This window comes from Cynocephalus volans, chromosome 10, assembly GCF_027409185.1.
Source record: "Cynocephalus volans isolate mCynVol1 chromosome 10, mCynVol1.pri, whole genome shotgun sequence".
NCBI classification, from domain to species: Eukaryota; Metazoa; Chordata; class Mammalia; order Dermoptera; family Cynocephalidae; genus Cynocephalus; species Cynocephalus volans.
In genome coordinates, this window is record NC_084469.1 from 8,073,452 (window position 1) to 8,086,874 (window position 13,423).

Sequence of the window (13,423 nt, forward strand, 5' to 3'; positions counted from 1 at the left end):
TTTGATTCGGTTGATTGGTTTTGATGCAACTCTACTATTTGCTCTCTAATATGAGATTATGAACTTACTCAGGAACTTCAGGGATAAGAAAGAGAAAGGAAATAAAAGGAGGCAGAAAATAAAATGTCATTAATCAATTCACAGGAGACTGGTTTTCTTTAAGGCTATCCACAGTCTCCTTATAGGTCGCATCTTGAGGGCCTCAGAACTCAATGACACAATGCCCCTCCAGGCTGAATCATGGCAATCAAACCAGGACAATTTTATTGTTATGAATTCTGGGTGAGGAGGCATATCTGCTGGCACTGTGATCTCCTGCAGCGAAAAATAGTGTTTTATTGGTTTTGGTGCAGCTTTAATTTTTTGCATTTGAGTAACTAGAAAACAGTTTCCACAGAAAACAGGAATGACAGTACACAGGCAAGAAATGAGGTTGCTGTTTTTGTTTTAAAAGGCTGGAAAAGGTTGAGTAAATGATCAGTCTTTATACAGTGCTGCACGGGCTACTCCTGTTATCCTTTCTCAATACGTTCATTTAAAAGGACTTTTACTGTGAATAGCTCTGATCCCTACTGCATAATTAGACAAAAGTAGCCATTCTTGTCCCTTGGGGGACAAAGTTTTTTTCTTAATTATGCTTCTGAAAAACCTGCCTAATGGCAATACTTACCCGAGAGATTGAAACTGTGTCTCCCCAGCATGGCCGAAGTGTTTTGTTTTGTTTTTGGTCTAATTATACATGTCCCCAGGAGACTGAAAAAGCCAGAAGAAGCTGTTTCAGCCTCTTGGGTAAATTCTAGATGTTTAGTTCTTTCCATGAAAGATTTCTTATTCTGTTTTCCTAAAACTCACAAGGAGGTGTAAAGGTAAAAATGTTTTCTTTCACATGGGCTTAGAGCAAAGACTGTCTAATGGAAAATTTTGAATGGAATTTGGAAATGCACCCTTCAGTTACTTCTCATTCATAAATTTAAAGCACTGCTGTGATTCAAATGCCTTTCTTTTTTTTTTTTTTTTTTAAAAAAAAGATGACCGGTAAGGAGATCTTAACCCTTGACTTAACCCAGTGAGCTAACTGGCCATCCCTATATGGGATCCGAACCCGTCGCCTTGGTGTTATCAGCACCACACTCTCCTGAGTGAGCCACGGGCCGGCCTGAAATGCTTTATCTTTTAAAAATGTAAGTTAAGGGCTGGCCTATGGCTCACTTGGGAGAGCATGGTGCTGACACCACCAAGTCAAGGGTTAAGATCCCCTTACCAATCACCTTAAAAAAAAAAAAAAAAAAAATGTAAGTTAACACATTGTACTGAAAATACCATCCCTGCAATGGCAATTCAGGCTGATCCCCATGTGGTATGAACTTACAGTAGGTTACCAGTAGATTCTCTGGTTGAATATTAAGAATGAAAATCCAGGGACAAAGAAGTTTAAAGTGGCTCTGAAGATTTACAACTGTGAGGTTTAATATTTCTGTCTAAAAAGTGGGCCTTGTAATACTATTCACCTTTATGAGATCTAGGAGATGGGGGGGATAAATATCTGATGTGTACGAGCACAAGTGACCACTTCACTGAAAATCAGATGGCAGGTCAGGCAGCATCATAGGAACTTTATAAAAGCAGGCACTGGACTGTCTTCTACTCTCCCAGAGCTTGCAGGGAATATTTTCTTACTGTCTCCACTGAAACCAAGTTTCCCCTGGTCAGAACTGAGGTAGGTTGGAATGGTATGGAATTTCATGTTGCTTAACTGTATTAATAAAGTCTTAAAAGGTGATAAGAAGGATATGGTTATTATTCCAATCTTCTTCATCAGTAGCACTGATTGAGTTTACATGTTCCAACCTCGACAAAACTCCAGAAAGCTGATCAATAAAGATAAAACCTTCACTGTAAACACAGGCACTTTTCCTCTGCTCTCAGGTGCAAAGGGATGTAGGAGACTATCCCCATGAGCAAATCCTGGAAGGGCTCTGGTGCCCTTAGCCGGAGCCCAATTTTCCTTCAGATGGGTGTTGCAGCATCACAGCAGGAAGAGGGGCACTTCTAGCAGAGAACTTTCTTTCTTACAGGGTCTACTGCTGCCAGAGCTTAAGCCCTTTTAACATTTCTCACAACCCTGCACTCCAACACAAGAAGAGTTTCCACAGGGCAAATACCAATCTTTTCACTCCTTGCCTGCAGGTCATGTTTCCACAGACCACAGGGCCTGGGTGGGCAGGCTCCCAAGCGCTCTCTGATGTACCTATATAATGAATGTTAGTATCCCAACATGTGTTTTGGGAACCACTAATCCTCAGAGGCAATCCTTGAGGAAAAGGATTCCAGAGTTAACTAAATTAGAAAAGTGCTGACTATCACATTCCCTTTTAGAAAACTTACAGTACACATTAACGTGCTACAGGTTCTGAGAGACCTTGTAGTAAAATAGTAACTATTTGACTTGGTTAAACTCAGTGTTTCATAAACGCTTTACCCTCAACCTAACATCAGATACTTCACCTTATATTAGGAATCACTGACCTGCTGTTTTAGGTAATCACCATATTTCTTTGATTATAAAATCCACATTTTTATTTTCACACTTTAACATTTCTCAAATTGAAATGAGTCTTACAAAGTATGCATTTACTGTAGTAGTGTCTCTTTCTTCTCGAAGAGCTATTAATCATCTTATAATTTCGAAGAAATACAGAATATTTCAATAACTACTTAGGTAAAAGTTGAAAATGCTAACCAGGACACTAGGTAAAAGATTATTCTCTTATTGACAAAGTTTAAATAAGTTAATAAACTCAAAAACATTTTGCAAATTATAAAGCACAACCCAAATGTTAGTATTATCTGAATCTTTACTATTACTGTGGTTAAATTTGAGACGTGGAAGAGAGGTAAACATCAAACTTCTCTTTCTTTTCCATAGTTAGGATAACCATACAGTTTACCATTCAAAGCAGGACACTTTTGAGAATAAAAAGGGTGCTATTAATAATTGTGTTGGAATAATACATATAAACCAAACTAGAATATATGCTCACTTTACCCACAATGCACCACAAAGGCCCATTCATGAAACTCAAGACATCACAATAACTCCTAGCCCTGTGATTATTATTCTATTTTTATCTCACCTTGTCAGCAGCTGCCAGCAAATCATCAGCCATTTTGTCAAGGTTAGGAGCCTTCCCGGTGTAAATGAAGCACATCATTTCCTTAAAAACTTCAGGCTCCACATCATTGATTTCAACCCGATTCTACACCAGAAAAACTGAAAATGAGAAACATTCCAACAGACCAAAATTCCTAAACTATTTTCATGCTTTTAAGCTCTAGTGAGGAGAGATGTTTGTATCATTTAAAACCTAACAAACGGAAGGCCGGCCCGTGGCTCACTCGGTAGAGTGCGGTGCTGATAAAACCTAACAAACGGAAAATTTCTCTTTGGCCTATTTGATCACAATAGTATTTTCTTATCATATGTACCATCTTTGTTTTCTTAAATATGACAGCAAAACAGCCGTACCTTTGATTTTTCACCTTTCTTTTCCTGAGCTTTCTGAGAAGAAACATATCTAATACCTTCATCCATTTGTTTGGATGATATGCCTGGGGCCTGAGTGAATCTGAATTACCTAGAATACTTCCAGACCCCTTCTCTCTACTCTCAGAAGGTGTCTGTGTTCAGGGAATTGTATTCCATTTTAATAACACAGTAAGAAAAAAATAATAATTTGGAAAATAAATCTGCTGCCAAACTGGGAAATCATCTGAGTCTAGTCATCTGGCTAAAAAGACATATTTCCCTTACGTTACATACCTTTTTGCTCTCCTCCATTTCATGTTCAAACATGGCACTAAAAACTGGAGAACGAGCTACAAAGTGAAAGGGAAACAGATAAGGTTATCACATTGAGATCTCTTGGTTCTTCCCAGTTATGATAAAGAGATCATTTTCTTTCCCATTCCACTGCTACAGGAAAGGGTCTCAGCCTCAAATTACACCAGAATTATAAAATTCTTTTCTTCATGTTTTTATAGCAATGAGTAAATATTATAATACATAAAGGGGGAAAAAACCCACTACTTTCAAAATAATTTCTTATTAGCTCTACTCCAACCATTTGTGTTTTAAGGAAATTACTCAAGTCACCTATGTTGGATGACAATGCTATATTCTCTCTGTAGAATTGGGGGTTCAAATGGAAGGTCCCTCATGGTCAAACCAGGGTGTCCTAATACCTGGGTTTCTGCCTGGAACAATGACACCATATTTTCTCTACCTCCAGGACCACAGAGCAACAAGATCAAGGACTGGGCTCAATGGCATCCACTAACCAGATGAAGTACATGCTCATTTATGGCAGATAGTCTGTTCTGCCAAGCTATGCACTCTGAACAGAGATAATGTTGCCTCACAGACCAAAAAAACCTACATATTATAGTGGTTTGTGGTCCTTCCAAGCTCAGCCCTACCTGATAAAATCTTCTTCCTTAGTATTTAATTTCTCTCACTAGAGAGAATTTAAATTTACGTTTTTCTCATTAGGGGTGTGGATAATGAAAAAAGGCTGAGAAACAGTGCTTGAACCTATGCTCATTCTAGTTTAATGAGCATCATGAAAAGTAATAAAATGAACTCAAATTTTTTCACGTCAAGTAAGTCAAGGATTTTGGTCAAAGTTGAGACTACCAACAACTGCCTAAGAGTAGAGAAACAGATTTCCATGTACGTAGTAGGGCTTTGAGTTAACAGGAAACTGGAACTTTTGGCCTATAGTTTATGTATTTTAGCTGTGCCATTTTCTAACCGCATACTCTTGGGCAAATCACTTAACCCTCTAAACCTTGATTTTTTAACCTTTACCTAAAGAATGTTAATTCTCATCGTTCATATCTCAGAAAGGTTCAGACTAAGGTACTAAGTAAATATGAGGGGTCTTCAAAAAGTTGATGGAAAGATTCACATTATCCTTTAATCGCATTTTTCCATGAACTTTTAAAAGTACTGTCATATATTACAGAAGTTAAAGACTAAACTGGTGCTTTTAATAAAGAGGGAAGGGTCCGAAGTAGCAGATATGTCTTAGAAGGTCATCAGTAGATAGACCGCGGCTGATGTGATGGGAATAAATGAGATCACCCAGGGAAAACATGTAGAGTAAAAACAGAACCGAAGCAGACTTGGGGCTCACCAGTGTTGAAAGGGATGGGTGATGAAGAGGGAGGGAGGCCACACTTTAGAAGGAGCCAGAGAACTAGGAAAAAACCAGGAGGGAGGAGTCAAATAATATATGAGCTAATAAGTCCCTCAAATTTAGGGACTAACGGGTCATGCAACTTTGGAAAACTGCTTCTGGAGCATGGAGGTGAACTGAGGATAAATGGGCAGAAAAAAGTAGAGAGTGAATATGCTAACTCAAGCAACTTAGCTCTGGAAAAAAAAGAGAGAATAATGAGAGGGAGAAGCTTGAGCCTATTTACAGGCTGAGGGTGAATAGGCAATAAGAGAAAGAGAGATGGTAAAAATACCAGATGGCAGGGTACGACTGGTGGAGTAAGGTTTCTGTGAAGGCAGGATGGAATATGAAACAGAGCAGAAGTAGGAAAAAGTCTGTACATGAGGAAGAACACCTCCTCCACTGAGGACACAAAAGAGGTGAGAGGCAAGAGTTGAGGGAGTTCCTACAAAAGGGCCTCGATTTTCTCTTGGAAGAAGTAGGCAAGGTCATCTTTTAGGAGTTGGAAGAAGTTAAAGGAGAGAGATTAAGGTCTGAAATATCTATCGCTGAGAAAAAGAAAGGGAACTATTTATGTGTAGAAAGATTCACTGGCAGTGTTGCGGGCCTAGCTGAACACGGAGACACTAACCTAAGAGTTAATGACTTCCTCAAGTCATTAACACCTAGTTGAGAGAGGGAATAGGAAGGTGATAGAGCTGAGAGTGTTGGTAAGAGGTGTGTTGATTGAAGGTTCATGTGATCTCCACTTAGGTCTTACGGTCTGAAGAGAAGTTTGGGGGTGACCACTACCCTTTCATGTGAGGTGAAGTCAATCTTCCCCCATCAGATCCTCTTCTATGTCAGTCTTTCTGGTCTTAAAGACCAAGGGCCTATTTGAGCAAGACCCCCCATGTCAGTGGCAAGAGTCTCATTCTTCCAGTGTGTTTATATTGAAAAAAGGGCTGAGCCCTCCACGGCTGGGGACTTAGCTAGATGGTATTTAGTCCTGGGTCCAGAATCCTGTCTATTATATCCTAAGCCCCTGTCTAGAGGCTGACACATGCTTTTAACTAGTGTTCTGACATCCACTCTCTAGATGCAAAGGCATTCAGTACCTTTGCACATCATCATCCATTCTTTGAAAGCAGTGGCCTAAGTCCACTACAGAGAAGAAAAACAGAAAATACGACTTTTAAGGAGAGGAGCCTTTTTAGTTATGAGAACGAATGTCATCACAATGTAAAAATACATTTAGTTGCAGGGTTTTTTTTACAGCTGAGTTCAAAAAGTTTAAAGTTGTTCAAAAAGTGATTACGCCAGCCACTGTTTTTCCTTGTTTCACCAAAACTATGAAGCTCCCATGAATAAATACCAACCTGCTAAGATAGCTTTGTGTGCCTGGAATTCCTGGCCAGCAACACACAAGCAGCAGTCTGTGAACCGGGAATTCTCCCATAGTCCTCCTAGCTCATCTGCCAATCGGCACTCAGGAACCTTCACCATATTCATGGTATTCTGGCCAGAAATGTTGACAGAATCTTGCACCACACTCACCTGTGAAATACAAGTAAACACAAACCAAAGCTTTTGTTACCAAGAATTTTCTTCCCAGCAGGCAGAGAGATGACTTTTACCTCATTGCTCTGGAACTTTCAGATACTAATGTGACTAAATAATATGACTAATATTCTCTTGAAACCACCTTCACAAATCAAGGCTTTATCTTCTGGATCAAGGGGGAAAAGTGTCAGAAACAAATATTAAACCTCAAGTATTTATCTTATCTTGCCTTAAGCAAAAAGTTACATACAAAGAACCCCTATAGGTAGTTTAATGATTATGACACTACCAGTAAGGACTGGGCTTGGAAGACCTTTCTGGTAGTGATAACTGGGTGGGTATCCCACAACTTTTATGCCCTTACTTAGTCATTTGTGACAATGACATATGAGATGGCTGGCTGCAGCTATGTATGCACTTACAGATTTAGAACAGAATGATGACAATAGGTTTATAGAGGGATTCAACTTCCAGCATGTTAACCAGTTGAATGAATTAACTGTTCAACCTAGATAAGAACCAAGCTAACTTCTAGATGGGTCAGTGAAACTCAGAAATTTGTTAGGGCACCAAATACAAGGATTTATAAATTACATAACATTATGAAATAAATGTTATTTACCAAACTGAAAAGACCCTGCAGCTCAGTCAACTGCCTAACAAGCATTGTTATGTTTCATCTCCTATATCACATACAGTTAGAAAATTTAAAATCAAAGCAGAACTCACAAATCTTTAGAATTAGCTCCCCACTCTGGCTATTCCTAAGAGTCAGATGAGAAAGACAGCTTAGGAACATCTTTAATGACTCAGATTTCTTTTAACCTTCAAGATGCAAGTCATTCCTTAAATGCAGTCATAAACCCAAAGGCAAAGTTAATGCCCCATCCAAATGACCTGTAGTCCCTTCTGTACAGTAGTGAGATATTTATTACCAGGTCAAGAAATTTATTTATTTGTTTAAAACTAGCTGTTATGGTCTTGAGCAATGAAGCAGCCAAGCTAATCAATTATGAATAATGCACTTAGCATTAGTAGCATATTTATCAGAGCCACATTATAACATTATTTTAATAGCCCAGGACCCAGCACAAACCACCATATAGAGATTCTCTCTTGTCCTCTGTAAGATCTCTAATTTGGTTCAGCCACTTTCTCATATTAACACCCTCACTTCTTTGATATAACATTAACACCAAAAGTAGAAGTTATAGCTCCAAGACACTGATTAAAAAAAAAAAAAGGAAAGGACCAATTAAATCCACCTTCCTCATAGGGAAAGGCAGGAACCTCCTGGGATGGCCAATGAAGGGAATGGAGAATGCTTCTGGCACTGGGATACTAGCTTGAATTAAACCAGGTTGACAGGAACCCAAAGTCATTAACACTTGATGGCAATTTAGTAGACTGGTAAAATGAATTGGCAAGAGTTAAGCTGAATATCACATAATCAAACTATGGTTACCAGTGGACCTTCTGCTAGTGAGATGCATGCTTGGCAATAAGTGGGGCCCAAAGACTGTGACACCTCTCACTGGGATAATTCCTCTTTCTGGACACAGACAGGAACATAGCAGGAAGGAAAATGTACCTTTACTGTCAGAGCCAGGCTTGTCTGCATATATATAGATGCCTGGAGTCTCCAGAGCTCTGAATGTCTGGCACCTCTTACCATCGTTAGATATGCTTAATTAAAAATAAATTTTAAATGGCATTCACAAATGAGTCTTCAGAGCCCAAACTTTTAACTTAGAAAGAGATTGTTTTCCTCTGCAAATGATGATGCTAAAATGAGACCATTTTGAGAAAAACTAAAGATTTTTTTAAATGCCTATAAAGCTGACTATGGAGACTCATTCAGAATTGCAGCTGTGAAGATGACGTGACTGTGACATTTGTCATCTTAAAAATGACTGCATGAAAATGTCTTAAGAAGGCTGTATAATCCCCAAAATTTCAAGTTGTAAAAGGGTCCATCTTTTAAAGTCAGTTCTTTAAAAGAGAAAATTTCATAAAAGATTAAAGATTGTGCCAATTCTTGTACATTCATCTATACATAAAGTCAAAATAAAACCCATGGAAATACATTTTTTTAACTTCTATATAATTAAAACTATCAAGAAAAAAAAGACATTGCATACAAATTGTTTTAGCAGCAGCACTATTTCTAATAGCAAAAGACTAGCAATAATATAAATACTCATCAACAAGAGAATGAAAAAATTGCACATTCACACAACAGACTATTATATAGCACTAAAAATGAATGAACTACAGTTACATCCACAATATAAATTTTGGAAACGTAATATGAAAAAAGCAACTCCTAGATGACTACATATAGTCTGGCGCCATTTTTATAAAGCTCAAAAACAAGCAGAACTAAACAATATATTATTCAGGCATACAAATAATAAACAGGGGGATGAATAACATAAAATTCAAAATAGCTATGTACCATCCTCTGAGTAAGGAGACAAGTCTCAAATATGGGGGAGAAGCATATACAGGTTAGTTCCAAGTTACTGGTGATATTCTTAGGTTGGGTGGCAGGTTTACTACATTATCTTGCTTTAAAACCTTCAATGATGTTACATATAAATCACCATTTTTGTAGGTCAAGAAAAACCAAACACTGAACTAATAATACAGTAGAACTAATAAATCCAAGTAATCCATTAATAAAAAAGTAAAAAGTAAAAAATGAACAGCCCCACTTAGTAACATTTGGCAAAAATATATATTCCCAGGATATGAAGGGATATTCTATGTTTGAGAAGGGAAGGATGGATATTTCACGTTTCATATTTCAACTTTAATTGCAACATCACAAAGAGGCACTGGGATCATCTATCTGTCAAAGGCATATACAACAAAAGTGGAATACATGCATCTTTATTGCTAACAGTTATTTATTTTCAATATAAATAACTGGAGAGAAGGGTCAATGGAAACTGAAACATTTCATGAACGTTTTCTCTGGACCAAATTGTTAAAGAGAAAACTAAAAGTGTAACTTAAACACACTTTCATGTGTCTCTCTCATTACTAGAGTAAACACTCCCTGTCAGGAGAACTTGGGAGAGCCCAAGCTTTCTTGGTTAATAGTGTTCAGCTCCACTTAGTGTAATGCTAGGAAAAATTACCTGACCTCCCTAGGCACTGCTTTTTACCCCTGCACCATGAAATGAAGAAAACAGAACTAACATAGCTCAAAGGACTGTGATAAGGGACAATTCAGGAAACGCTTTGAAAATGCTTCCAAATAAGTTAACTAAGCAGTATCAACTTATGGAAGAATTGCCACATTTCCTATTAGTCAGACAAAAACATCACTGAGAATTGAAAGTGAACCCAGTGGGGCACATTATAAACAAGATCACCCATTTGGCATTTTCAGAGTTTGCAATCTAATTTCATTTAACCTTCAATAACAGTAATACCACTGAAATAAAGGCCAAACACACAAATGTGTGATTCTCAGTCTTTCACCTTAGGATTCCTTCTTGTGGCCTCGAGGAGTACCAAAAAAATCCATAACACCACTGTACTTCTTGCATGAGGATAGGACAGAAGTGCCTGGGGCTTAGTAAAGAATGAAGCCCAGTGGGGTACCTATAACCAAGATTTTTGTCTATAGCCACACCACCCTGAACACACCCAATCTTGTCTGATCTCAGAACTAAGCAGGGTCAGGCCTGGTTAGTACTTAAATGCGAGACCACCTGGAAATATCAGGTGCTATAGGCTTAAAAAAAAAAACACACAAAACTTAAATTTCTATGTGGATATCAACTTCATAAAAGCCTGTAAATAATAAGAAAATACTAATCAAACCAATAATAAAATATTAATATGAATTAAACTCGTTTATGAATATTCCATTGTTAGAAGGGAAACAACAGGTCAAGGGGATAGAATTTGTACCAAAAATGATCTAGCTATGAAAAGTGATAAGAACTAAGATGAGCTGGGCCGAGCCCGTGGCGCACTTGGTAGAGTGCTGCGCTGGCAGCGCGGCGACGCTCCCGCCGCGGGTTCGGATCCTATATAGGACTGACCGGTGCACTCACTGGCTGAGTGCCGGTCACGAAAAAACGACAAAAAAAAAAAAAAAAAAAAAAGAACTAAGATGAGCTGCAGACATTTTTAAAACCTACACATCCAATACACACTCCCACGCAACTGTCTTGCAATGCTGAATGCTACTAACTCCACAGAGCGCCTTGGAACAGAAACAAGTCTCACTAGGCACAAGCATAAGTACGAGAAGCAACACTCAGCACCTGTAGCCAACAGAGAAGTGTGAGAGGAACAGATGGCACACCTGGTTTGATGGTAAGAAACCAATGGCATCAGCAGAACTCAGCAGACGTTTCCCTGTTCAACATCTCCTCATTTCCAAAGTGTCATCTCACTTCCCTTCTAAGTCAGTAAGGCAAATCTAAACTTAACCACAGGATTTCTCCTAAGAGAATTTCATATGGGGAAGTGAAGGGAGAGAGAAAGAGCTGGAACTCAGCCTCAGACTCAACCACAGGATAAGAGATTGCCAAATGAGGGCAGGCCAATTGGTTTCCAAATCAAGAACATCAGTACAGGGGTTGGAGCAGCTGGAATGGATTGGGGAGAGAGGCGGAAGCATATGAAAAAAGGCTAAACTTGTTGAGGACTTGAAAATGCTGCAATAAAGGTAATGGCATTGCCTAAAATGCCAGACGTGATATTTAAAGAAGCATTTCTTCAGAGAACAGTTTGAAGATTGGCTTTCATTTACAACAGAAATTAGAATTTTCCACTATTTTTAAGTTTTTCTGAAATACAAGTCTCTAAGATAAGTAAATGGAGATTAAAACAGATGGTCAGTTTATATAACATCTAACCTCATACAAAACCACCTAATCATTCTCATTTCCTCACTCAGGCAACTGAGAGTGATCTGTTACTAGGTGAACTTACATGAAATTCAAATTTTAAACTCATCAAACATAAAACAACTGCCACATTTTATGATTTACATAGATGCTACCACTCTAGTATTTCCTTCTTTGACTTAGCAATTAAAAATGAGAAGGAATAGCTACTATACAAACTACGTTTTATGTATTCAATGTGGTTTCTGAATAAACCATGCCTCCAGAGTTTTCTAATCATTAGCAACTATTCTGTTGAAATACAGAAGCCTGCTACTGCAGCCAGACTCCTCTTCGGCAAAAGGGCAAGATTCCTAAGGGACTCCCTTCCCTTCTACATAGGTGGTGATATGCCTTTGGAACTGTCCTTAACTCACAGTGTGAGGCTATTATTTGACAGAGCAAGTTGGCAGCTGGGGAACTTGCTGCACCCTCCCCCATGAAGAAACAGTGGTTATTCTCATCAAGTGGTGCTGTTCAGGAAGTGGTTCCCCAACCATACAATGTGCAAGGAACACTAACATCCCAGGTAACTGGAGATTTTATTCATTTATTACACTGTGAGCTTGTAAGTATTTACAAATGTACTGATAACAGTATGAAATGACTAATTAATATGTAATCATTAAAGAAACCACTTTCCAACTCACTCTTGGTTTGGAAATTTTACTTCAAGACTTCTCCTGCAAACCTGGGAAAGGCTTTTAGGTGGTTGATGGGAGAAGGACTCTCCTAGCTGACTACAGCTAAACTCTCCTAGGTAACTATGAGTTAGAGAGCTTTACTCACCCTCATCCTAGAAAAAATGGTTCTCATCTTCCTATTTCACAATTACTTAAGCAAGACAAATCACAGGCACTCAGCTCCTGATAAGTCGTCTAGTTCCAACAGCAGAAAAGGAAAGTAATCTACAGTCAAACACACAAGAACCTCACCCTCAAGGAGGAGCCAGCAGATTTTTTTTTTTTTTTTTTCCCAAGATGACCGGTAAGGGGATCTGAACCCTTGACTTGGTGTTGTCAGCACCACACTCTCTCAAGTGAGCCAACCGGCCATCCCTATATAGGGATCCGAACCCATGGCCTTGGTGTTATCAGCACCACACTCTCCCAAGTGAGCCATGGGCTGGTCCTGATGCCAGCAGATTTAAGGAACAGATATACATATTTAGTTGCTAGACATTCTCCTCAGCCTGAGGTGACAGTCCTTCCAAATGCTATCTGAAAAAACTAACAGTGAAAAAGCCAGAATCCTGACCCAAGCAAGCAACTCAAAACTGACACATGCCAAGAGAGCACACAATCTTTGTTTTTAAGGACAGTAACAAGTGGAAAGCTGAAATGCCCAACAACATTGAAATCATGAGGTAGTTCGGTCAATCACATAAATAACATTCACATAGCACCACTCCTCTTGGGGATTCTTCTCACTCTACATCCTTGATACAATACAATTAAGTCTATCCATACCCATCAGGTCTGGGAATTGCTAGTCTCACAGCAGGGTAAAAGGACTCACCTCGCAGAAGAGGGTAAGCTTGTCATCAGGGAGAAGCCCGTTGGCCTCATCCAAGAGAAAATCTCTACGGATGAATTTTTTGAATCCCCAGTCTTTGCCTTGTACAAACCTATACGCCCGTTGACTCTCTGGGGTAGGAAAAAAAGTCATATTTAGGGTTACTCAGAAACCAGATCAAATCCACAATTTGTCAGCATATGAAGTTGCTGG

At 38.8% G+C, this 13,423-nt stretch overlaps 1 protein-coding gene across 2 annotated transcripts in view; it reads right to left on the reverse strand.

Moving 5' to 3' along the window:
• The window catches only part of SPOP (speckle type BTB/POZ protein), a 64,884-nt gene that overhangs the window by 3,569 nt on the left and 47,892 nt on the right, over nt 1–13,423 (reverse strand). For both annotated transcript variants that reach the window (XM_063109711.1, XM_063109710.1), the window contains 4 exons: nt 13,214–13,341; nt 6,599–6,776; nt 3,821–3,876; nt 3,135–3,257 (listed from right to left, as the gene is read on the reverse strand). In XM_063109711.1, coding sequence (XP_062965781.1) covers nt 3,135–3,257; nt 3,821–3,876; nt 6,599–6,776; nt 13,214–13,341 — 485 coding nt within the window. The remainder of the gene's footprint in view (nt 1–3,134; nt 3,258–3,820; nt 3,877–6,598; nt 6,777–13,213; nt 13,342–13,423) is intronic.